This window comes from Halichoerus grypus, chromosome 9 (assembly GCF_964656455.1).
Source record: "Halichoerus grypus chromosome 9, mHalGry1.hap1.1, whole genome shotgun sequence".
In the NCBI taxonomy this organism is placed as follows: Eukaryota; Metazoa; Chordata; class Mammalia; order Carnivora; family Phocidae; genus Halichoerus; species Halichoerus grypus.
Window position 1 is genome coordinate 28,133,844 of NC_135720.1, and position 26,118 is coordinate 28,159,961.

The 26,118-nt window shown below is 41.6% G+C and overlaps 1 protein-coding gene across 3 annotated transcripts in view; it reads right to left on the reverse strand.

Annotated features, from left to right (window-relative positions):
* The window catches only part of PDE7B (phosphodiesterase 7B), a 314,573-nt gene that overhangs the window by 7,088 nt on the left and 281,367 nt on the right, over positions 1–26,118 (reverse strand). For all 3 annotated transcript variants that reach the window (XM_036097470.2, XM_036097471.2, XM_036097469.2), the window contains 6 exons: positions 25,415–25,515; positions 23,832–23,963; positions 9,469–9,560; positions 6,862–7,006; positions 4,645–4,741; positions 117–197 (listed from right to left, as the gene is read on the reverse strand). In XM_036097470.2, coding sequence (XP_035953363.1) covers positions 117–197; positions 4,645–4,741; positions 6,862–7,006; positions 9,469–9,560; positions 23,832–23,963; positions 25,415–25,515 — 648 coding nt within the window. The remainder of the gene's footprint in view (positions 1–116; positions 198–4,644; positions 4,742–6,861; positions 7,007–9,468; positions 9,561–23,831; positions 23,964–25,414; positions 25,516–26,118) is intronic.

A 26,118-nucleotide genomic window follows, 5' to 3' on the forward strand; every position in this document is an offset into this window, starting at 1 on the left:
GGATTTTTCAAAGGCTGCGTGTAGATTTTCTTTTCTTTGTGACTCTGGCAGAGGTACCAAAAGTATTTATTTAAAATTAAAACTGAAAAAAAAAATTAAAACTGAATTCAACTCACCAATTTGTATGCTAGGGATCGAATCTTTCTGTTGATTACAAAGCGGACTGATTTCCAGTTCAAATTTCTGTTCAAGGTCACCTAAGAAGAAAGAAGAAGAAACACTGGTAATCTAGAATTTGTAAAAATGAGTGTTTCTAGCTTTAGTGATCTAGTTCAAAGAAGTTATTCTGGGAATTACCGTTTGCTGCCTGTTACCATTAGGAACTCCCTAGCACCCGCTTGCTCTGGTAGCTTCTGAAAATTGAAAATATCAAGAGTGTCAAGGACCATTTACAATAGGCTCATTGTAAATAGGTATGCTCTGGGGCTAGAATAAACTTTTGACCAAGATCTATAAAAACAAGGATACAAGTAATGAGCAATTTCCTACATGAAATAGAAGTTCTGGCTTTAAGTTACAGGTTAAGAGAACAGATTTTGTGCTCCCCCAGCCTTTCCCCCGGCCTGAGCCTAGTCTGATTTCCTCTGAACAACCAGGAATAGTGAGCAGGCAGGAAATGGGTGGAGGTGAGGGACTAGAAAATCTCACTTGAGGAACATCTCCGTCTATAGCTACAATATTAAGCAGAAATAAAGATTATCACCTTTAATCCGACTTAGTGTCACCTTGTGTAACTAAAGTTAAAAAAAAGTATAAAATTCAGAAAAATACTTCTTTTCAATGCCTTTGCCAGCTAGAAGACCAAAGGTGAAATGTGCCATGTAAAGCTTTATCAGAATACCTTACCAATCCTTCGGGGCCTGAAAGATTATGGGTAAATTTTGTGTTGGGAAAAACAGTCTGGTTAATCAGTAGAGAAGCTGGTCCTCAGAAACATTAGCTGAGTTCACAGTTGTGAATGTACACCTCTAAACGAGAGGAGATCGAAATACAACATTTGTATCGTGCTTAGTGCGTGCCAGGCACTATTCTAAGCATTTTACATATGTTAATTAATTTCATCCTCATAACAACTTCATTGTAGTACCCATATTACAGATGAAGAAACTGAGATGAAGGGAAGTATTTTGACCCAAGTTGTCACATTACTAGTAAAGGGGGGAGCCTAGATTCCAACCTAAAAGTCTGGCTCCAAAGTGTCTGCACCTAACAGCTGAGCTGGAACCTAAGAGCTGCCACACCTCTGTCATTTGTTTTAAGCCTGTAGCCCTGCCTCCTGTGGTCCCCTGGGCCCTGGTTATTCTCACGACTGAGGTAAGGAGATCAGTGTGGCTTAACCTGAGGAACCCGGGGAAACCAGATGATAATAGCCTTCTGAGGACAGGGCATGATGGGTGGCACCTGGGTGGCTCATTCGTTAAGCGTCTGCCTTCGGCTCAGGTCATGATCCCAGGGTCCTGGGATCGAGCCCCGCGTCGGGCTCCCTGCTCCGCGGGAAGCCTGCTTCTCCCTCTCCCACTCCCCCTGCTTGTGTTCCTGCTCTCGCTATCTCTCTGTCTCTGTCAAATAAATAAATAAAATCTTAAAAAAAAAATAAAATGAGTTCTAATATTAAAATGAGTTCTACTCCTAACTTCCATAATTCTATTCATCGTGATTTTTCAGTCAGGCTTGACACTTTGGAGGAATCATCTTTGATTTCTCCCTTCCCTTCACCTTCCATATTGTGGCATCAAAGCCTGTCTATTCCTCTCTTGGGATATCTTTTTTCCCCTATTCACACTCTGCTTCACTCTATTCTGGCTTATTAATAACTCACTTTTAGTGTTTGCTTCTTAGCTAGTTTTCTTCCTTCAGTATTTCTTCTACTTCGAATATATGTGTTGCCTCAATTGCACTTTCTAAGATGACTCTCATTGTCATGTTCTCTACTTGAGCCTGGTTAGTGTACAAATCCACAAATCCCCACATTCTTGCTTTCTATGGGTCCGGGTTGCTATATGAAGCAGGTCCCCATTTCAGTGCCTTTGTCCATGTCTATCCCTCCCTAGGCAGACCAACAGCATCCAACAGGACTTTTGGCAATGATGGAAATGTTCTCTGCACTGCCCAGCATAGTGGCTTTTTGCAATATGATCAATAAAACCGAGGAACTAAAATTTGAATTTAATTAAATTTAATTATTTTAAATTTAACTAGTCACATATGCTTCATGGCTCTCCTATTGGAAAATACAGGACACTAACTACACATCCTCCAACACATCCAGTTCAGAGTCTATGTCCTCAGTACCAATCTACTCCTGTGACCTCCACTGAGAGGTCATCCAATTAGATCGGTTATTCATTCAACATAGACTTATAAAGAACTGTACATTTCAGATTCTCTGTTAATCAATGTAGAGAATACAAAGAGGAAAGTTGCATCATTTTGCTCCTCCAGGAAATTTACTGCCTAGTATCTTGAGGTTATGAACCATTAACTATACTTCTTTGTATCCTTCACGACCCCTCCATGGGGCTTTGTACATAGGGAAACTAACAGTTGTGCTAAGGTTTAGACAAAGCTGGAAGCAGATGTTCAATAGAAACTCTTGGGAATCTTGGTTGATTGAGAAGCTATCAATCGGTGGTTACAAGACAGAGATTCTACTTCCTTAAAACATGGAGAGGAGGGAGTTGAATGATGTTCAGAATCCTAATTTCTGTTCTCAGAATTTAATGCTATTTTCCTAATTCATGGGATGTCATCTTCCTTCCCCCCTAAGTCCTCAACCTTGATTTTAAAAGTTTTCCTCTGCTCAGCATCATGAGCAATTAAAGATACTTGGGCTAAGACTATGAGCAGTCTGTGGAAACCCAAATCCTAAACTGAGAGCCAGAATAAGATTGATCAAAATGATACAAATGGTGCTTATAGAATTACAAAAATTAATTCCCTAAAGAGGATAGGCAGTTTGGATGACCAGAGAGTCCAGTCTTTCTTTCTCCTTTTAAACAGGTAGAACTTCTGCATGACCATAATACTATTAAATTAAAAAGGACCTGACATACCCTCTCTGTATTCCTTCCTCTGCCAGGAGACATGCCAGAGCAAAGTGCATGGAAGCTCACCTTTTGTGGTCAGAGTTACACGTGTTCTAGTTTGTTCTATCTTATAACACTGCATGTGCATATATTGTTAGGACAACAATGGGTTTTGGTAAAGAGATCTTATGGATTCCCTTTCTTGGTTGGTCCTATTTACTCCATGTAGTTAATAACTTCAATTCCCCAGCTCCGTGGGGCTTACTATCTGCCCAAGGGACATGGCCTCCTGCCTCAAGTTGCTCATCATCTAAATAGGAGGTAAGATAAGCAAAGGAAAGGGTTAAATGGCAATCAGTGCCAACAGGGGCAGACGACTGAGTCAAAACCAAGAGGGACAGAGGAGGATCTCTTTGCTGCCCCATCGTTTGATTTCCAAGCATGAGGATCGTAGCCCTTCTCTCATATTGCTATTTCAATATTTTCTATATCACAGAGTAAATACTTGTCTGATCTAAGCCTCCTGTTCCAATTTCATCATATTTCCTTTTGTTTTCTCTCTGTCGAGATTTTATATCATAGGCCACAAGAGAACTGATTTCTGACTTCTAGGCACTCACACTCAGTCGAAGTGAAGTCACACAGAGTTGTGGGCACTCCATGAGTGCTTTTCCTCTGAGCGAAAGAGATGGTAGCAGAGCCTCCTGGCCCCACGTGAACCCAACCCCTTTTGCTTTGTCTTCTGCCTTTGGGACCATCTCAATGACACTGACACATCTTTCGATGGAAGCTTCTCCAAAAGCCTCACTGTCGCTACCTGACCTCCCCACAGAGCTGGTATGTGGGACACTTCAGGCTTTATTTGTTCTCAGCCTCTCAAAGCTGATCCTGTCACTAACGTCAGGGCACTGTTGTGCCTGAACAGACATCCTGAGCACTGAAACCAGGCCTGAGGAAACAAGGCTGTGTTTAAAGGCCGATATCCCACCCAGCGTCCAGATCCTGTTCGCTAATTCATAGCCTTATTTCTGAATGAGGTTAATCTCTTAAAAATTATACCGAACTTGAGGCCATTTCTCTCCTCCCTGAATATGTTTGAGAGGATGAGCTCAATTCTTGGTCAGTTGTGCTCGGGTTCATTACTAACTTTGTTTAAGGAAGGCAGGGGAAGGAATACAGAAGGAGTCTAAGTCCCTTCAGAGCTGAAAACATTGACCCCAAACGGCATTTCGCCTTTAGGCTGTGTTAAGCTCTTTAAAATGAAGGTCAGAGTAAAAATCAAGCTGTCTCTCACATTCTTATATCCACAGAGGAAAGCCATTAAAAAAATGACATATACATATATATAAATATATACACACACATACATTTATTTCCCACTTTTGCTCATTTTTATTATACCTCTTGACTACCTGTTTTCATAGTAAGACAGTGTTATTTATTTTTAAATTATTTCCAAAAAAGGGCCAGATGGTTTGCAAGAGAGTCAAAGAGAAAGGTTAGGAAAGAGTTGATGAAAGAACAAATGTCATGATAGATTGCCATTTCCTGTTTGATTAGGATAAACGTCCAACAGGAAGAGGGGCGGGGAGAACTCAGCTGTCAGATCACGACTAACCTTGCCTGTAGAATTCTTCACAGACTCTTTCACTCCATTGCTTGCTCATCTCCCAGATTCTGCAAGGATTGCAAATGTCGGCACACTTCAAGGCAATCTGAGAAATGACAGGGCGGGGAGAGATGGTCAGAGGATGACCCTCAGCAGCAAACGCACCCTATGCCCAAGGGCCCGTCCCACCCTCCAGGGTGCCTCATGGTCCCAAGCCCGTATTTACAGAGCACCTCTTCAAGAAACAGCACTTCTTCACCACCACACAAAACCTTCATTCAGAATTCCCACTTTATAGCTTTGAGAAGGAGAGAAGCGCCACCGTCCAAGGACACAGAGCTTTCTGGAGGAGGCTTGGGGTGGGGTGGCCAAAGAAAGCGGGCAGTCTGGCTCCTTCTCTCGCCCCACCCCTTGAGAGCAGGGAAGCCGCAGGGGCCCCAGCCAGGTTCCAGTGAGATCATTTGGACCTCACCCTCACAGTGGCCACACTGACAGACTCCGTGTGTCACTTCACCTCTGCGTGCGCTCTCGTGCCTGTGTCTGTGTCCTAAGCAAGCCCCGACTGCCAGCCAGGGAGCTCGGTCCTATCAAACCTTGGAGTGTGTTGTTTGCAAAGCTCATTCAAGGCTTACCTCACACTGGTCTGGATCGGGGATGCTGACTCTAAGAGGGTTACCTTGAATTCCCAGAAAAGTAGATTCTCTCCCTTAACCACCGCCCGCTGAGATGGGCCCCCGCTAGCGCGCCCTGCCCACCAGCAAAGTCTATCTGTTTTGACCCAGTTCCTTGGCATCATAGAATCGCTGACCGTGCTGGCGTCTGGGAAAGCCCCGATCATATTAAAGCTACCAATTTGATTGTTGAGGGGGACACCAGTCCAGATGGAGTAGGTGAGGGGCAGAAGTCACCTCCAGGCTCTGCCCTTCAGGAATTCATTTGCATTAGCAAGCTTTCCTTTTTTTTTTTTTTTTTTTTTTAAAAGGTTTTATTTATTTATTTGACACAGAGAGAGAGACAGTGAGAGAGGGAACACAAGCAGGGGGAGTGGGAGAGGGAGAAGCAGGCTTCCCGCCGAGCAGGGAGCCCGATGTGGGGCTCGATCCCAGGACCCTGGGATCATGACCTGAGCTGAAGGCAGACGCTTAACGGCTGAGCCACCCAGGTGCCCCCGCAAGCTTTCCTTTTGAAATGCAAGTGTGCCGGCCAATTCTTTCAGCTACTCCCAACCAAGCTGGAGTCGTGAGCACCAGATACCTTGATCTTTGTGGCACCCAGGGACTGAACACGAGTTTGGAAAGAAAAGAAGGACAGAGACCTAGTTCTACAGCTGGGAGGAAGGCATTTTCTCAGAAGGATGGAGCACTGGGGACAGCCACAGGGGGCAGCAGGAAGGCATGGAACAAAACCACTGTCCGGTTCAGTCTGCCCTGTGCAGCGCCATTTCCCTGGGTAAAGTTGGTCTATCTAGATGAATCCAGGGTCCATCCATTCAGCCTTTTGTGCCAAAAGGAAAGAAGGAAGACAAGAGAAAATACAAGAAAAGGGCTCTGGTTTAGACACCAGCTCAGACCTCCACTCCTGGGGTCCACTCGTCTTCTTGTTCTCATGTCACAAATGCCTTCTTGCCGTGGAATGAAGCAGGAAGGGTCGCGCCTGACACAATTTAGTTCATTCAGTTAAACTTAACCTAATTTATTGATTGGCGTCTAAAATTGGTAAGACTAGGTAAACATGTTTGTGAGTGATGAATTTAGGAATAAAAGGAAGTAAAGCAGGGTTTGATGAAACAGGTTTTACGTGAAGGAAGATTACTTGGTTTTCAATTTTGTTCGTGCTACAGTTAATATAATCTAGTTTTGTGTTACAGAAACGGTATTTCTAAATTGTACAGGTATCACAGTGGTCACTTCTACATTGAGCCACAAAACGTGGTAGGTTCTTACCACGTACAATCGTCCCGCAGGGCTACTTTGTGGTTACTCGGCTACCGATCAAGGAAAAGTGAGAGATTATCAACTTAATGACGCGAAACCCAGATTTTGCTTGCTTGGAAACCACTTAAAAATTTCATGTGTCTCAGAGCTTTTCATAAGGTCGGTCACTGCTCTAACTTATCCCGTGGGGGATACTCCTTCTCACAGGTGCTAAAGTGACTGATCACATCCCGAAGAAGCGTTTTTACTCAGCAAGGATGGCAGCCTTTGGGTTGTTGTTGTTGTTGTTTACCTGAAGCATAAAATGCCTGTCGTGTACATCCTCCAGTCTTAAATCTTTATTGTGGAGGTGCGTTTTCAATCTGGTCAGAAATTCATTCTGCCTGTTGATGTCTGTTGCCAAGATCAAGGAGCCCAGCTGCTGTTCAATATCCTGTCTGCATCCACAAGAGGGAAAGAGAAGACACACACACACAAAGCAGATCCTTTTGAGGAGGGTGATTGATTCTGCCACCATCAGGTGGCTTGTAACCTCATTTCTGCCTTTGATTCTGTTTGTCACCGAGAGTCCAGTCCCTCTGAGCCCAAGGGGGATTCTCTCACCCACGGTCACTTCTGTCTTTGGGCAGGAGGTGTGCTAATAACTGTACAGCGTGATTGAAACCTTGAGTGAACAAAGTTGTGGTAGTTTATACATTCCCATGGTAACCATGGGTCTAAAACCTGAAAATTGACTAGAAATGCATGCTTTAAGTGGGACACAAAAGGACTGATAGAATCGCAGGAGTTTGGGTTGTGCTCCTAAAGAGTTGAAACCAGCTCAAACATTCAGATTTGCATGGGGAGAAAAGGGCATAATGACAGTACTAATGAGGAAGATAATAATAGTGACTATGCTATGGTATGGAAAGATACACCAACGGAACAAAATAGGCCAGGAAAGATACCGGAACTTAAAAAAGAATCATGGGTAGTTAAGACACCATTAAAAACCAGTGGGCAAGCAATATATTAGTCAACAAATGGTATAGGGAAAATGAGATATTTTGGAAAATTAAGCAAATTAGAGCTTTACCTCACACCGAGAAGGTAATCAATAGAAGAAAAGATCTGTAACTATTTTTAAAAATTCATCTTTAAAAATTCAATATAGGGCAACCCTCTCAGGTCCCCTCCCTCCTTGGGAGCTTTGTACTATCACTTTGCTATCGCTCAATAAACCTTGCTTTGCTGCCCACCACAATAAATAAATAATAAAAATTCAATATATTTAGGTTTGTATATAACATCTGCATTTAGCAGTCTATGTGAAGTTGATGGTCGCTTATGTTTGAACTCATTCTTTACTCCTCTGCCCCCCACGTCTTAGGTATATGGTGTCAGACTTTATATCCTTTTATTTTGTAGGATGCATAGAGCACACAGAGTTGAATGAATAGGTATGAAGTAAATATCTGTCATCCCCAGCCAGGTCGAGAACATGAATACATAGGCAACTGCATACAAGGACTGACTCCTGCACCTGCCCCCATATCCCTTTTCGAATTATTGTGTAACAATTATTCTTCCTACAAAAGTGATTTATAACGCTGCATCCTACAAAGGCATAACAAACATGGCATTTTTATCTGGAATCCATAGGGATGAGTAGGCGTATCTCAGGAAATGAATATAGCTGAGCAATCAGCAGGATTAAGGCGGGTGAGACAAGTCTGGTCCCGAGTCCTTCCCTCCTTTCTTCCTTTAGTTTTGTTCTTTCCTGTCTGCTCTCTCTCCTTCTCTCTCCTCTCTCCTTTCTTTCTTTAGCTGTCCCTGCCACTTACCTCCTCCTTTCTTCTCCTTCTTACTTGATTTCTTACTCAAGTTTTTAGTTCTTTTGCATTTAGTTCTTTGGATCTTTCCAACTGTTCTAGCAAAAGGCACAGGTTTTTATGCCATGCATGATGATTGGTTTTATTTCATTCCAGGAGGTAAAAAGCTATCAGATTTAAAATTCTTCCTGCAAATGCCACATTCCTCTGGGTGCTAGGAAACAGCACCAGGTAGTATCACAGGGCCAGGAATAAACGTAGGAGCCCAGAGCACACTGCCTGTTCTATAGAGATGCAACTTGGCACTTGACTTTAAGTTATGCAACCTTCAGAAAGAAGGGTGCAGGGATTTCTCTCTCTACTCTCCTCTAGCTAGCCTGGGCTCTGCGCGTTTAATTTAACAGGTCAGAATTAGTGGTGGCCTTGAAAGATGTTACAGCAGTTAACTGAGGACCATGTGGAAAATGAGGTACTGGCCTTGGATTTAGTAGGACTTGGCCTAAATACCTGGGCTAACAAACAGTGGACCAGGAAACTAGTATCTCCCTTTCTGTTTCAAATGCAAGAGACACAGGTAAATTAATGGCCAAAAAACCCCAGCCGGGGCCAATTCAGTTACTTTAACAAAAGACAGTTCAGGAAAGAATTTCTGACTTCTATTTTTGCTAAGACTGGCCATTACAAAACAAACTTTATTGAACTAGTCTTAAATGTAGCTTGAGATCTCCTGTGTTCCTTCTTGATAAATATTTATTATTTGGATCTTCGTGGGAGGACAATGTTGCTAACATAAAAGACAAGAATTGGACAAAGCAGAGCATTGATGCTGAAGAGTGTGAAAGCTGAGAGCTGTTTATTATCCTTCTTCCTGATGTTAGGTCATAGACTGTGCAAGGGCCTTTCAAAGCTCACGGAGAGATTCGGATTCTGGGTTGCTGTAACTGACACCTGATCGACAACCAAGCGCGGGCAGGAAGCGCAGCCGGCTGGCTCCCTGCCATTAACCCTGGTGTCTCCAGCATGCCCTGGAGAAAGGAGCTGATCTCTAAGGTGTGGACATCAGTACGTTTCAGCTCTACACCGCTTACGTCATTTCCTCTGGCAAGTGAGCAAGAAGCCTTGATTCTCGAAGCATGCCGATTGTAGATCGCCAGTGGTGATTCTCCAGCACAGACATATTCTAGAAAGAAAGAAAAAGCTATTAATGAGAGCGACGTCAGAGTCTGATCTTTCACACTGCACACAGTTTCCCTGAGGCCAGTGTTCTCCCTCCAGCCAGTCTACCTGGTGACAAAGGGGCAGACGAGAAAGGGAACATGAAATAAAACAACCACAGGCTTATAATGATGGTGGGATAGTGTCGGGGTAGTGGCTGGGCTGGCCCTTGCTGACCCTCCCCTGGTGGGTCATTCTCTCTTGCCCCTGCCTCCGTTTTTCGTAGCTAAGTCAGGCAGCACTCAATGTAGAAGAAAACAAGTGAAGCAGGTAAAAATAGGCAGTAATGGATACCATGTGTCTATGTGCATAACATAATCCAAGATTATACTACTCAACTGGTCAGAGGCGGGCCTCACAACCTCCGATCCACTGCACTGACCATTGTTTCTCCACGCTGATAAGAACCTTCTGTGTCTGAACCAGCCCTGCAGCTGGTGACATATTCAGATTCCTGAGTCCCAGTCAATACAGTTTTGATTTGGTAGGTTTGTGGTGAGTAATTTTCATGTTAACTAGAGCTTGAGAACCACTGCTATGGAAGCGGCTTTATCAATAACCTTCGTGATCAGTGTATTGGTATCTAGCCTTTTAGGGATGAGTTTCAATCCACAGTTGCTTCTTTGTTCAATGATCTTGATATTTCTTCCCTCGTGGGAACCTCTACTATGTTTCATCTCTCCTTTGACCTTATTGTTATCTTAAATAGGCTGCTTGTGTACACATTAGCTAACTGTTTAAATAACGACTAGTTCTTACAATCCATTGTGTTTTATGTGAATCAGCAAGCATTATGACCTTGCCACTGACCTGATGCACATAGGATTGAATCCCTCTGGTCCCCAGGAAATATTTTTGCTTTTTTTCATTTATTCATTCTCCATTTTGTTTCAAATGTGGTTATAAACTTACATAAAATACAGGAAGATAGCATTTGTTAAAAATGATAAGGTATCGTATGACTCTGTGTATAGGAGGTACCCAGAGTAGTCAAATTCATAGAGACAGAAAGAAGAGTGGTTGCCAGGGGCTGGGGGAATAGGGAGTTATTATGTAATGAGTACAGAGTTTCAGTTTTGCAAGATGAAAAGAGTTCTAGAGATGGATGGCGGTGATGTACTTAATACCATTGAATTGTATATTTAAAAATGGTTGATATGGTGAACTTTATATCATATTCATTTTTCCACAGTTCGAACATAAATCGAGAAGGAAGAAGCAAGGAAAATAATATGGAGACTAAATGGAGCCAGGAGAGAGATTGGGAACTATCCCATCATTGTGCCCCCCATGCCCCGCTGTAACTGAGCCACCCATGCAATGCTCAACTTTTTCAGCAAATGGAAAAAGAGAACCCCCGTGAGTGATACAGTCTAGGGTCCATTAGGAAAAAGCAAGTTCAAGAAAACCTTAACTGTCCTTGGTTCTCAAACCAGACAATGATTTCCCTTTGGACTTTGTAGAGTGAGTTTCATGAGGCAGCATCTTGTATAGGCCGCTCTGCTGCCCTTCCTTTCTCTCCTCGCCGAGGAATTATTACTCTTTATTTGCCACTTGACCGTGTTTGAACCAATGATGAGATTTGGTGACTTTTATCAACTGGTCTATTATCTCCTTTTGGGCATGAGCCACACACAACAAAAGAGAATGTTTATTAGAAATAACATGCCAGACTAATTTGTTTTGATAGCAAAATTTATAAGAGCAGAGAGTGATAGGTTAGTGTGATGTGACGGATGTTCTGTAGTGCTGTGACATTTAATTCAGTCCCTCCTGAGCATTCACTTGCAAGACTAATTCCTGTGGGTGTGGACACGAGCAAATTTTTCAAGGGGTCAGAAAACTGTAACAAGACCTAATGATAAATGACACCATATCCCTGTTGAGTGGAACAAAAGTGTCTGGAGGATTGCCTTAAGCATTGTTACTCATGCCAGCCTGATTTTACATCTTCATTAATAATCTTCCTGAAGACAGGATAAAAGGATACTTGGGAAATTTGCTGGTGAAACCATATTTGGAGTTGAGCTCTGGGAAAGTGGAAGGAAACTGAGCGAGCCTGGACCCTGGCACAGAATAAAAGACAATAGAATACATGATTACAAACACAAATTTTCGTGGAGGAGTCATTATAAATAAAAGCATGTTTTGGCCAGAACTGTGTTGGAAGGAGGGGTAGTTCCATGGATTCCAGAGAACAAGAAAAGAAAACCGGGGGGATGAATATTTACGAAGCACCTACTCTGTGCCAGGCATCTATCTGATCTCATTCAATCTTCACATAACTCTCTACTATTTTTATCATTAAGTCACAGATACTAAAATTTCAGGTCTCTCTGCAGGGCTGCACAGTTATGAGTGGTTGAGGAAGGCCTTAAACCCAGGCCTGCCAGTTCTCAAGGCCGAAGCTTTGCACACACCCCTTGCTGCCTCCCAAGAATTTCCTCTGTGTGGCCACATCCAAGCATTCAGAGGCCTGACCGTTATAAACCGATGAATGCCTGCAGTTATGCTTAATTTTCCAGAAATTACCTATTTTAAAAGTCTATGGTTAATTGTTTTAATGAGATGTTAGTTTCTAACCCCACATTGGAATCTTTGCATTTACCTTTAAATTTGATTTCACTGCAAAAAATCTTGTAGTTGGAATGTTAGGAGTTGAGTAGATTTAGGTTGTGTTGGGGAAGAACTAATCTCATCGGCTTTTAGCCCGCATATCCGATTAGACCTGTTGGTTCTTCCAACATGGTGATGCTTATGCCATCTCTTCCCTTCATTCAAGTGACCCTATTTCCATGCTTTAGTATCCTTCTTAATTCTAACCTCCTGTAATCCATCCTCCCTACAGTGGCCAGAATGTGACTTGTTCACTTGACAGTTTGTTTTTAATCATCTCCTTAATCATTGGTTGAAATATAAACTAATATTTTTTGAGCACCTACTAATATGCCAGGTGCTATGGTGGGTACTAGGAATGGAAAGATTAATAAGACAAAATTGCTGCCCTCAATTCAAGGAGTTCACCTAAGTGAGTTCACCGAACTTCAGTATGATTATGCCATCTGCTTTCTCCCATGCTCCAAACCCTATATGATTCTTTATCAGATCAATGAAGCCTAACTACTTAGCTCAGTTTTCAATGCTCTCAGAAAATTATCTCAACTGCCATCCTATTCCTACACGTTTGAGACAAATGAATATCATTATCTCTCCTTTCCTATAAAGCTCTTATAGTCCAAATAAATGATGCCACTTTAGTAAGATGGTAACATACTGTTGACATAATTATTAAATTATTAATATATGACTGTCCTTTCAGTGTTCTTTTGTTAGTTTCATGTCTTCCAAGGTGGTTTATAATCCTCAAACACCTCTTTCTCTGTGTTTACTTATCAAACTATCACCTGTCTTTCAAAGTCCACTTCAAATACTCCATCCACAAAGCCATTTGGAATCATTTCAGTCAGAGGCAAACTTGGTTTGCTGAGTCCTGTAGCTCTTTCTTTTGGCATTACTTAGGTCCTGGGTCCCAGAGGACTCAGTGCCATTGATGTATGTGAGAGTTATTCATGCACTTACCAGATTATAAGCTACATGTGAGTAGAAAACCTGTCTTGTTCTTTTTTTATCCACTCCACTCTAAGCCTTGCACAGAGAAAGTACTTTCTATTAATTTGCAAAATAAGTTGCTGAACATATTATTTTATTCATTCAACAAATATATCCAACACTTACTCTGTTCTAGGCGCTGATTACATCAACAAACGAGACAGACGGGGAACTGGTGGTGGCAGGAATGCGGAGAGTCAGATAATAAACAATAAACATAATAAATACTTTAATTCTGAAAAAAATTGCATTCATCTCAAAAGATAGTAAATGCATGGAAAGAAGAAAAATAGAGCGGAATAGTGGGAATTTGAGAGCCTTTGGAAGTGGGGCTGCTAAGGTAGTTGGGTAAGAGGTAAAATTTGAACAAAGGCTTGAAGGTAGGAGGGAGTGTGAGAGGGGAAGTATTAGGATAAGAAGTTAGACAGACAGTGAGAAACCAGATCATGTATGGCCTTCTGGCTATTATAAAGGTTTTGATTTTACTCTGAGAGAAATAAGGAGCCACTGCAGGAGTTTGGGAGGAAGGAAATGATAAAAGATTTTAATAAGATCACTGAGGCTGCTGTGTTGAAAGTGGACTTTGGTGGGAATAAGTGTAGAAGCAGGCGTAGGAAGTTATTTGGGGGTAAAAGCAGTCATCCAGGCAAGAGATGATGGAGGCTTGGGGAGCGAGGTGGAAGGGGTGAGAAGGGCTAATCTGGATCTGTAAGGATGACTGCAATGTTTCTGGCCTGAGCAGCTGGAAGGATGGCATGCCCATCACCTGTGATGGGCAGGTTGCAGGTGGAGTGGATTTACAGGACCTCAGTGTTGGACATGTTGAGTTCTAGATGTCTGTTGGACACATGGACATCATAGTGGAGATATCAAACAGCCAAAGCAGTATTAACAACAACAAAAGGAAAATAAAATAGTCGCATGGATGTTGTAGTAATTCACAGACTGGAGAGAGAAGGTCACATAAAGGGAAAGACCATGCTGATTAATCATTCTGATGGTTTCTGCTTTAAAATTAAGCATCAGGTGTAGCAGAGACTCCTGGGCGTTCATCCCCTCAATCTATTTCCTTTTCTCCTTATTCATAGAGCCTCAGTTTTTAGAAGGTCTCATGGCTGGTTCAAAGAGAACATTTTCCAGCCTTCTTTATAACTAGGTGGGATCAGTTGGCTAATTCTGACTCATTAAATGTAAGCAGAAATGTCGTGTGGGATTTCTGGGAAGCCTGTTTAATGGGAACTGACTTCTCTGACAGAGGCCTCTTTTGTTTTTCCCATTCTTCCTTCTCACTGTCTGGAATGCAGAAGGAATAGCTAGAGCTCCAGCAGCTATCTTGGGCAATGAGGACAAGTGTCACACCCTAATGATGGTAGCTTGTAGAACTAAAAGGATCCTTGGTCCCCTCATCCTTAATTTTGTGAAGCCATTGTGCCTGCTCTGAACTACCAACCTCTAGACTTCTTTGATGGAGGATAGAGATAAACTTCTGTCCTTGGTTAAGTCACTAATAACACCAAGTAATTTAAGTTAGTTTATTGTCCTCCAAATCACCCTGGAAGAGTTAATGAAAGGCCTTTTCAATGTTCTGATCTGTAATCATGCTTGGTTTTTGCATTAGCGTGATAGTAAAGAAATTTATAACTCCAAAACAGTGAGGAGAAATCACCTCAGTAAAGTCAGAAATACATGTGTGTGTGCGTGGGCATGTACACACACCCACCCACCCACATACATGCCCACCCACCTACACGCACACCCACACACATGCACACTTCTTACTTCTGAGATAAACCGTTATGATCTGCTGGGAAAGACATTCCTAGCTCTCTAAACAGAACTGACAGCTCCCTCTTCCACCCCAAACCCAGGCTTCTGTCCTGGTGTCTGAGACACTTTATAACAACTTTGTTCCCTGACTCCCAGGTATCAGTGATCTTCACAGGTTTTTGTTCGTTTACTCTTGAAAATAACGTTGAGAAACCATGCTCTTCATATAGTTTTAAAAATTGATATCTAAAATCACAAATTTCAGTGGTAGCACAAGATGTAATGCCCTGCATATTCGTGACTATTGGTAAATACAAAATCATTACATCACTCTTTTTATAGTAAATGTATCTAAGGGAATCTAAACACCAATGGCATTTGATGCCCATTTATCACCTGTTGAAAAAAACACATGAGTAACTTATTCTTTGAGTTAGAATTTTAAATTGATTCTTTTCCTTCTAGAACTTATATTCCCATTCTATTTCCCCATAGAATTTTATTTTAATGTAATATATTTTTAGGTGTGAAATTTTTTAAATGTCACCCTATTATATTTCTGTGCAACAAAAATAAGTACACAACTTGAAATTTTAATTTAACAAATATTTCTAATGTCAGGTTCAAAGTAAGTAGTAAATATTTTCCAGCCTGAGTTTATAATGCAATTGTTATTAGTAATAACTGATCTAAATCCATGTTATGGCCAATTTGGAAAAAAAAAATTGTGCTTAAGAATACAAATTTTCTGGCAATACATCTATTTATGTGATGGCTAGGAGAGTTATAATTTTTAATTATAGGAAACTTTAATATTTTTAGTTGCTCCTTTGTTGGGACAACGTGCAATATTGGTACGGGGGGCACTATGCAATCTGCAGAATGGGTAACAGATATGTTCTTCTTTTGCAAAGTGAGAGCTGGCTTGACGCCTTGCAAGTACATTCCAGGCAGGTCAGTTTAAGGGCCTTAAAATGGATTCTGTTAGCACTATTCATGCCCGTGTACCCCGTGGAAAATCTTCGTGTATCCCCCTGGGCACATGGGCCTGGTCTGAAAACTGTTGCCATACATGATCACCACTGAGAGCAGGGAGCAGATCTTACTTATCTTTGTGTCCCAGTATGTGGCACAGTGCCACTTGAACAACTCAATATTTGTTGAATGGATACTGACTAATTAACTTCCAAAACCTAAAAGTTCAGTAGCTGCAAAAGTTTAAAAAAGCTGTAAAAAGAAAAGAGTTCTGTTAATTTTTTTGGGCCAATACCTGAAAGAAGCCAGACTTGGGGTCTTCTTCTGGGAAATCCTTAGATTTAGGCAGAAACTAAAGAGATTTTTTTAAATTATTACAGCGATGAGCTCTTTCCCACTACTCATCTGCAGATAGCCAGGATCAAGTAAAGGATTCCAGAAATAACATGTATCAGATAGCATTTGTCAATTCCAAGATAAACAAAGAAGATGATTATAAAGAAAATTTTCAATCAATGCTTTTCATTCTTCATGTAGTAAGAATTTAATAACCAACAGGAAGTGGACAGTGGGCGTGCGTGCCTTGATTTGGTGGTCTCCCTGATCTGAGTGCTGCTGCTTCTGCTTGGCAGATTTCCACTCAGGGTCTCTGTGCGTCTTCACTGTTGCCAATATTCCTGATCTCTCAGTGTTACTCAGATTCTGTCTTTCCTGCTACATGCATCCATTCTGTACACCCATCCATCCATCCATCCATCCATCCATCCATCCATCCTTCTTACTCCTCCAGCAAAGCTCCTACCACCCAACCAATATCCACTGAACACCAGCACTTCACAGCAGTGAAGGAGGTAGGTACCCAGAAGCTTGCAGACCATGTGGGGCGGGGGTGTGGACAGCCAACCAGCCAATGGGAATTTAGAGACATGAAGACTGGGATAGGGTAAGTAATGAAGGGCTGGGAAATCTTACAGGAGAAGGAGGGAAAACGGGCTTTTAAAGAAAAAGAAGGCTTTCAGGAAAAAAATATGTCCAAATTGAGCTCAAAAGGATGAGTGAGTTAGAGAGGAATCAGGAAGTACAGTCAGTAGAGAGGAGGGATAGCAGGGATTTTGATTTGTTTTGATCATCTTCCATATTCCCAGTACCTGGGATGTATTAAGCTCTCCATGAATATTTGTTGAATGAATAAGAGAATGAGTGACATGTTTGGGAATCTAAAAGTAGTTCAGGCTGGAGGATGCACAGAGGCCTAGTTGAGTAATAGCAGGAAGTGAAGCTGGAAGGGTAGCAGGGCCAGATCATAACAGAGTCTGTAAATTGTGTGAAGACATTTGGACTCGATCCTGAGGATAAGGGGGTTTTAAGCGGTCACCCGTGGGGTCAGATTTGAATTTCAGGAAACTCATCCTGGCTGCACAGCAGAGGGAGGGTTGGAGCTGGGCGAGGCTGTGTGTAGACAAGAGGATGATGTAGGTGCCGTGCATTAAGGGGGGAGGCTGCCGTGAGCTGGCGGGGACATCCTGGTGCTTCATAGGCAGTGGCCAGAGTTATCTGCGTCCTCACTCACAGGGGTTGGCTCTGCTCTTACAGAATCCTCTGGCTTTCACAGTGGTTCAAAGACCAATAGCAGAAAGCGCTAGACTGAAGAAAGAAGAAAATCATCCTAAATGCTGGGGAAGATCTGAGCATAGGATGAAATGATACCACCTAATATCCGTTGAAATTCCCGCCCTGTTTGGAGTTCCGCATTAGGTACCACATTTGTCTACCTCGAAGAAACATCAGCTCAGCAGTTTTGCATTATCCCAATGACACTGTGTTCTCATGTCCCAAATTCTTTATATTTGTAGTTTTAAAGATAATCTTTATCCTAAAGTTGAAAGAGTACATATCCACCTTTGTGGCAACATAACTTATTAGAGTTTTAATTTGGAAAAAAATAAAACTCTTAAAACTCCTGTGGCAAAACCTATGTTTCCCTTTGTGCTGAATTATCAAGTATTATCCACTCTAAGAACAAAACAATCCCTCTGTTCCCGACTAACATCGCACCGGGCATTTAATAAACCACCAACACAGGTTTTCAAATTAAAACAAGAGTCTATTTGTCAAAGAATCTGGCAGAGCAGATCTGCTCTCAGGCAAGGCAGCGCTCAGCTGCTTCCCCCCTATTTACCAGATACTTTCTTTGATTAAAATATGTTGATAAACTGAGTCTGGTGTACCATAGGAATCAGAGTTAGTGACACCTTCTAAAACAGAGGTTACAGGAAGAAAAACAATAGGAACGGAGTGTGTGTTTTCATTTTTACTTGCTCATGAAACAGGGAAACAAGACTCGAGGAGACCATGGAGTTGCCTGACAAGCCATGTGGCCCCGTCCGTAACGCTGCAAGCCCCCCAGCCCAGGAGGGCTCAGAGGGACAGAAGCTCCTTGAGCCCGAAACAAGACCTTGGCCCTCCGTGAAGCTGTAGCACGTGCCACGTTTCCTGCCTGTTGGAAGACACCTTTCTCTTGTTCCATCTGCATCCGCCCAAAACAGTGCTCTGAGACCAAGGAACGTGGACACCAATTGCTGTCTGTGGGGCAGGCCCATGTTCAGATGAGGGCCCCGGACAGGCCACACGCCAGCTACCTCACAGTGAACAGCAGAAACTTTATGAAACAGAAAATCCAATTTGAGCCTCCTTCCTGCAATTTTCACATGACTGGCCCCAAACACCACTGATACTGCAGAAATTGTGAGGTTATGTATCATCTTTGCCGTTGCTTGTCTGAGTAGGGGTCATAGGACCATGTGGCAGGAATATTTCTCCTGGCTCTCTCAACTTCCTATTTATGGCTCAGAGTCAGTAAGAGCAAAAAGTGGTTAAAAGTGCTGACCTGGGGTGCCTGGGTGGCTCAGTCGGTTAAGCGTCTGCCTTTGGCTCAGGTCATAGTCCCAGAGTCCTGGGATCGAGCCCCGCATCGGGATCCCTGCTCAGAAGGGAGTCTGCTTCTCCCTCTGCCCCTCACCCTGCTCGTGCCCTCTCTTTCTCTCTCTCTCTCAAATAAATAAATAAAATCTTTAAAAAAAATGCTGATCTGCTCTAAGTGCTTGTGATAAGTGACTAAGAAAAATGATTATAAACTTCTGTAAGACAGTACAGAATTTAGTATTATGAAACATATTACACGGTAAGGAACAATGATTAATTATTTTATTCATTAGGTTGCTCTGTCACTAGTTAAGATGTAGTTAGACCCAATCAAAAGGAATTAAATTTGAAATGGAGCTGAAAGTGATTCTTTTTGCAATAGTCCTTATTGTAATAACCAATATCCTATCTGACTTAATGCTTACTTTGCTCAAGTGCTGAGCGCAGGAGTGAGGGGTTGCAGGGCGGAGGGACAGAAGGTAAGTGCTCGGTTCAATGTCTCGCATGTTCCTTTCTCTCTCAGTCCACCAGGGACATCTGGATGGCCTCCACTCTGCTGAAAGAGGTGCCAGGTGGGAGTGCTTTTATCACCTTCATTTTGAACTTGGGTTGGCAGTTCAGCTAGTGAGTCTGGTCCAGACAGCCGACAATGGGAGGGAGCCCTCTAACCTGGCCCTCACTCCAGCTGCCCTGGCTCGTTATCTCAGGGCAGAAGCACAGGCTGGGTGTTATGCAGTGATCTTCTTATTTATTGGAGCCAAAAATAGCACAGCCAACAAAAGGAGGGAGAGGAAGCTCTCTTCCATTTTATCTCATTTATAGAAAAGCTAGATTGTAGAAAGTCATGCACAGGGTGTTCTCAGCCCACATAATTCCTGGCACATCTTCTCTACTGGATTCTCATTAACCAAATGTGTGTGCGTGGGTGTGTATAATTTTTTTTGGTGTGTGTATATATATAATCACAATGTATTGTGTAATATATATACGTAGTGTATATACATATATTTTTTAACCATTACCATGGTTCCTAATATTTTCAGAATCTATAACTTGTTTTAAAATATGAGTGTATGTTAATAATATATCCTTACCCTAGAAAGAAGCGCATAGGTCTATCCTCTGAAAATCGGCACACAGTTTCCTGAAAGTTCATTCATGTCTCAACCAATAGGTTCTTGGTAGGCTGAAAGTCTACATTGGCAAAGATTTTAAATATCATGTGTTGTTAATGGTCTGGCTCAGTTTATATATTAGGTATCATCATCTTTTTTCCTTGAAATTGAAAACCTGAAGTTATGTCAGTTCCTCATCTACAGCTTGGTGCAGAGCAGAGATTTTCTGACCCAGGTCATGTTCTGTATAGCTAATCTACAGAAGAAGCTTCTACAAAAGAGAGAATATACACTTAATGAAAATATGCCTAAGACACTGATCTGAAAGCAGGGGCTGTTCCTATGCTCAGCTAACGGCCACAGAGACAGTCTGTTTTCAGTTATCCTGGAGTTGGGGGTTTTAATCCCCAAAGCCCACCAGCTCATGCTGCCTCCAGGGCCCTCCCTCAGCTCTGCTACTCTGAACGTTACACGTCAAGGCCCGTTTACAGTTCTTCCTCCCTGAGGTCCCCCCCTCCCCCAGGACATCTGTAGCATCAGTTCCTGTGTTTCCATTATACTTTGTAGCTATGCCCTGAAGAGTACTTCACAGAGTCCCTCCCGCTGGAAGCCCCTCGGCTCTAATCCCTTTGTCTCCCTCCCTGCAGGAGGAAACCTGGTGGAGAGCTCCTCGTGCCCCGCACGGGAAAGTAGGTGATCCATGTGAATTTCAGAGGCGGTTTGTGTATAGTGCTGAGTCACTCCTGCTTTGGAGACAAAACACTTATTCCGGCTTTGCCATTAATTAGCTATTTATTTTCAGGAAAAACCCCTGTCTTTCCTAAGTATCAATTTTCCTCTTTCTGGAAAGTTGGTATGATAATCGTACCCACCTAACTGGACTATTGTGCAGAGTAAATCCTACAATGCCTCAAAAGCATTTAACACAGTTTTTGAGTCATGGTAAACATTGAATAAAGGTTATATAATTTGTTGAACTATATTTCACATGGAATTTTCTTTATTATTTTGAAATTCCCTCTGATAGTTAATAAATGATGGTATATAGCCAAATATAAAAGGCAACAGAAATTTTTTGGACAGAACCGAAATCTCATAATATTTTCAGGTCCTCTTAACAATTTTTACTTTTAATATGTTACGTCCCAGTTTGGCTGATAAAAATTTCAGCTTTTATCCTAGTGAGCTCTAAGATAGTAGAAATATCTTTATGATACTGTGTGATCCCGGTTTGCCTTCAACACTATTTCTTTTCCTTTTTTTTTTTTTTTAAACACTATTTCTAAAACCTAAAGTCAAGGGTCTCTACCTAGCTTCCAAGAGGTCCTAAGACCTGTTGAGCAGGAGACTGATGAAGATTTATTCTGCATGCCGTTTTCAAGTCCTATATCCCAACTCTTTCTAGTTATTATCAAAAGGATCCTTGTCTTTCCTGTCAAGGATTGGGCCAGACAGTTCAGATGGATAAATTCACTGCTAGAAAAAATAATAGCTCATTTTATTATAGTAACAGTTTTGAATACAAAGAACAGAACAGGTCCTTACTCTTTAAAGACTTAAAAAAATTATAGCTATATGTATATCTTCAGCTAGCTCCCCAAAGCTTTTTCAAACTGAGATTAAGTCTTCCTAGATTTTGCACATTTTGAGCATCTGAGTTTGAACAAATGTTTGAAGGCAGAGATTATACTTTATTCATCTTTGTATTCCTAGATCTTAGTATATCTTAGTATATCATATGATATATGCAATAAATAGTTGCTGATTAAAAATATACAAGACTATATGTTGTAATGAAAAGGCTGCAGAATTTGGTTGTATTGGGATGTTTATTTTTTATTTTTTAAAAAGATTTTATTTATTTATTTTAGAGAGAGAGAGAAAGAGATAGTGAGTGTGCATAAGTGGGGGGAAGGATCAGAGGAGGGGGAGAGAATCTCAAGCAGACTCATGCTGAGCACAGAGCCTGATGAGGGGCTCAATCTCATGACCCTGAGATTATGACCTGAGCTGAAACCAAGAGTCAGAGGCTCAAGTGACTGAGCTACCCAGGTACCCCAATATTGAAATGTTTATTTCTAACAAAGAGATTAAATAAAAACTATTAAAAATTACCTGCACTTCAAACATTTGAGTAAGGAGTCCATTTTTTTGAGAACAGTTTTAATATCTGAATAAGATGGACTAGTGTTTTTATTTTGAGAATCAATTTTTGTTAATTAGCAATGAGTACTTAATTCTTATGAAATTCTACAACGACTTTCTTGTTTTTAACATCTGGCATATTTCTTTTTTTTTTTTTTAAAGATTTTATTTATTTGAGAGAGAGAGAGAGAGCACATGAGAGGGGGGAGGGTCAGAGGGAGAAGCAGACTCCCCGCCGAGCAGGGAGCCTGATGCGGGACTCGATCCCAGGACTCCAGGATCATGACCTGAGCTGAAGGCAGTCGCTTAACCAACTGAGCCACCCAGGCGCCCTGGCATATTTCTTTTTAACTTCCTGTCTAGATGTGAATCCATCACATATTTTATATGTACTACATGTCAAAGTGCAGTATTATGACCCTCATTTTATGTACCAATCGGTCAGTAGCCACAGACACTCTCTTAAACTTCATTGACATGATTTATTTGATGACAAGAAATTAGAATTATGTAAGCATTTACTTTATATGGGAAAGGAACAAATAGCCTATTTTGTTGATTGATTTCCTTTGTCTAATAAAAGACATTTGAAAAAAATCAGCATTGACAGGAATAGAAAATCTATCTGGGGGCTTTCAGTCCAGTCATTCATGTCTGTGTTTTTCTCAAGCAATAAATTTAGCTTCTGAGATGCTTTTAGAAAGTTTAGCTTCAGTTTTTATTTTTCTTTGTTTAGTTTGTAGCTCATCATCAAAGGCTTTCTTAGTTCTGTCATCTTGTCCCCTCAATGTGGCCACATCTGTCCTGGCTCCGGGTGCTGGCTGGCCGCTCAAGAGAGCCCAGCGCTGGATACATACCAGGTGGATCCATAAATGTTGGAATGTCAGTTCCTACCTATGCTAAAAGCTAATCAGCTGGATGGAGAAAGGCTTTTTCTCATGTGCCGATTGTGCTTTATTGGAAATAAATGCATCCTCAAGCTGTAACGTTTTGTATAATGCAGGTGTTTTATGGAGATCTGTCAAGAATTTTTTAGCATTGTGTTTCTCAAAAATCTACTATAATTGAGATCAATGACTACCTTGTATGCAGTGATTTTGTGAATGACAACCAAAGGTCTCCAAAGGACCACCCTGAAAATTCTGGGAGTTATTCATCTGTGATATAAGTTTTACTGTCTTAAATAACATCAGAGATAAAAGGTCCCCAGGCCAACCTACTCATGCTGCTGAGCTATTTTAGAACAACAAAGTACGCCTATTATCTTTGATAACATACCTCTGACCTGGAGGCCAGTCAAGTTCAGAAATAGTCTTAGAAACCTAAGTTTGAATTAGGATTGCACCTGGGAATTATCATTTATAGAAGTCCTACAAAGACTGGCTTCAACTGGCCATTATATATGAGATGGTGTCCAGGGAGACAGATATTCTCAGATCCTGAGAGGGTAGGCTCAGAGATCCTGTTTTACTCTGCACAATTTCAAATCTGCTTTGGATAGAACGGAATTCCTTGGATACCTTTGTAAACAAATTTAATCTTCCTTGGGGAATATCCTGGACCTATTTCAAATCCATGCTCTTTGGCTGTGGTTGTCATTGAGGCTGACCCTGAAGGAAGGCTATCTCCAAAGGTGAGACGCAGGCTCCAACACTTGGCTGAAGGCTGTTGGCTCAACTGTGACTCACACTGGGCTCCCTTACCTGGTATAGGTTGGCGAGATGGTGGTTAGTTTTGATCAAAAATGGCTGGTTCACTCCTGGATGGTCAACATCGTGTGCTGCTGCAGCCAGCAGGCCAAGCATGATGTCCAGAGGCGTGAGGAAGCTGGCGAGCTGTTAAAAAAATCACATTGGGAGATTGATTGGTGTTTACCCACATAGGTTAGTGCTTGTTTTGGCTAAATCAAACTGTGTGAATTATGACAGTATTTTTCAGGCTTTCCATCCTGACCTTTACCCTCTTGAAGTAGCGGTCAGTGAGGTGATAGCCCCATAGAATTGCAGGGGGAAAAAAGGACAGTGTGGAAAGTAATTAAGCAAGTCAAATTGTTCTGGATCATTCATCCAACTACCCTCCTCTTCCTACTGCTACTCTTGTTTCTTTTTATTGGTGCAGGGAGTGGTGTTGCCTATTGGCAAGACTGCTCTCTGGTGAGCAGGGAGAAGGCAGAGCCTGAAGTCAGCCTTGCTCTGAGAGAAAGCAGTGAATGAAGGAAAATTTTAAAGCCAAAGTAATGGACACATTTAAAAAAAAATCATTTGTGTATTTCAATCATCCACTCTATCATTGCCACTGGGAATACGGAATCAAGAGTGGGCTGAATTACAAAATTTGCATATTTCTTCAATGTGTAATAAATAGTGGGGGAATGTGTAAGAATCTGTCATTTTTTTTGGTAGCTATGAAAACAAGCAGGAGAATGGGAATCCAGTACTAAATTTAAATATACTACTGTAATGATATATTAGAACTTTCAGACAACTTACAGATTAAAAAACGCAACCTTTAATGGGATATTGTACAAGGCTGAGGCATCTATCTACCCAGTTTTCTCCTGAGAATGCCTGTCTGGCATCCGTATGTTTAGTGACTGATATTAAAACTGATCAAACTAAACAGAGACTTGGACTAGGATATCATTTTAGAAAAACCTTAAGAAAATCCATCATGTATGTTAAGCCAATTCAGTTATATATGGTTAAGAAATGCTTAGATTTCAAGTAGTGTGTATTATTATTACTATGTTTTTAGTTTTGGATTGCTTTATTGCATCAGAACACACTTGCTCTGGGATATTTGGAGTTGACAAGTTCTCTTGGGCCTGAATCAGGATGCCCTGTTGGCTTAGTAGGAAATGGAGCTTCCATCTTGAGGAGTTTTGATTCTACTTGTCAATCAAAACCCATGAGGTGAGAGACTTTTTCCAGAGCATTTCACTGCTGGTCCCATTTGTGGCAGAGGTCCAAGGCAAAACAATTAATTTCTTGAGGCTTTTGAAGATATCTAAGATGTAGATTGTCATAGAAAGGGTTGTTTTTGTCCTAATGCAGTCTTGACAAGTATAGAAATTATGGGAAAAAAAGCCCTCAGGAAATTTACACCCTCTTTCATGTGTGTTATATAACTTACAAAGCTGATCCCGGAACTTTCATAGAAATAATTTATATTCCTAGTGTGAATGACCCATACACAGTTATTCTGCTATGTTGGGTGATTTGGGACTTAGCAGGCAGTTTATTTGACACCTCCGGAGGGCTGAGGAGGCAGCCGGGTCTTGCTTTACCTTTGGCTCCTTCAGGTAGCAGTGCATGGCCTGGGTGACATCGGCTGCATGAACAGCATTGTGATATGGGTTTTGGCTGTGGTAATCTTCTTGAACCATGACTAGGAGGCAAACAGATAACTCATCAGCTAAAACCAAAACAGGAAGGGCAGACTAAGCTCAGACCTATTGAGGATCCCTTTTGCTTAAAAATATCAGTGTCTCCAAAATGTGCAGCCTGGGGATCCTTTAAAAATAAACGTGGTTTGCAAGCTTGGCAGTTCTACTGGGCTGTTTTTAGTGAAGAGGAGGGGGAGGGCAGATGGGAGAAAGGCTAAAAGGATTTGTGAGGCCCTTGGGATTCCTCACCACCTTCATAAATCACTCCTTTCTGGCGTTCATCAAGGCTTTCATTCATAGGAAAAATAAATATGTAGGAAAAGGACAACTTTATTTCACACTATAGTTTAATTATTTAAGTTTGCTGCCATTTATGAATAATATTCCATTAAAGAGGTTTCCTTTTAAAGAGCCCTGATATCCAAAGATTGGTTTAGCACTTGAATAGCAAAGACTGACCAAAGCAAATCTGACGCTTCTTCAGGCAGAAGTTCAAAGTACTGTGTTGATCCAATGGCAAACTCCTTGGTTTTATTTCTATCTCATTCAGATTAAGTTAGCATCTCTCATGCCCTTCCAATTTAAGGACCAGAGTGCTATTGGAA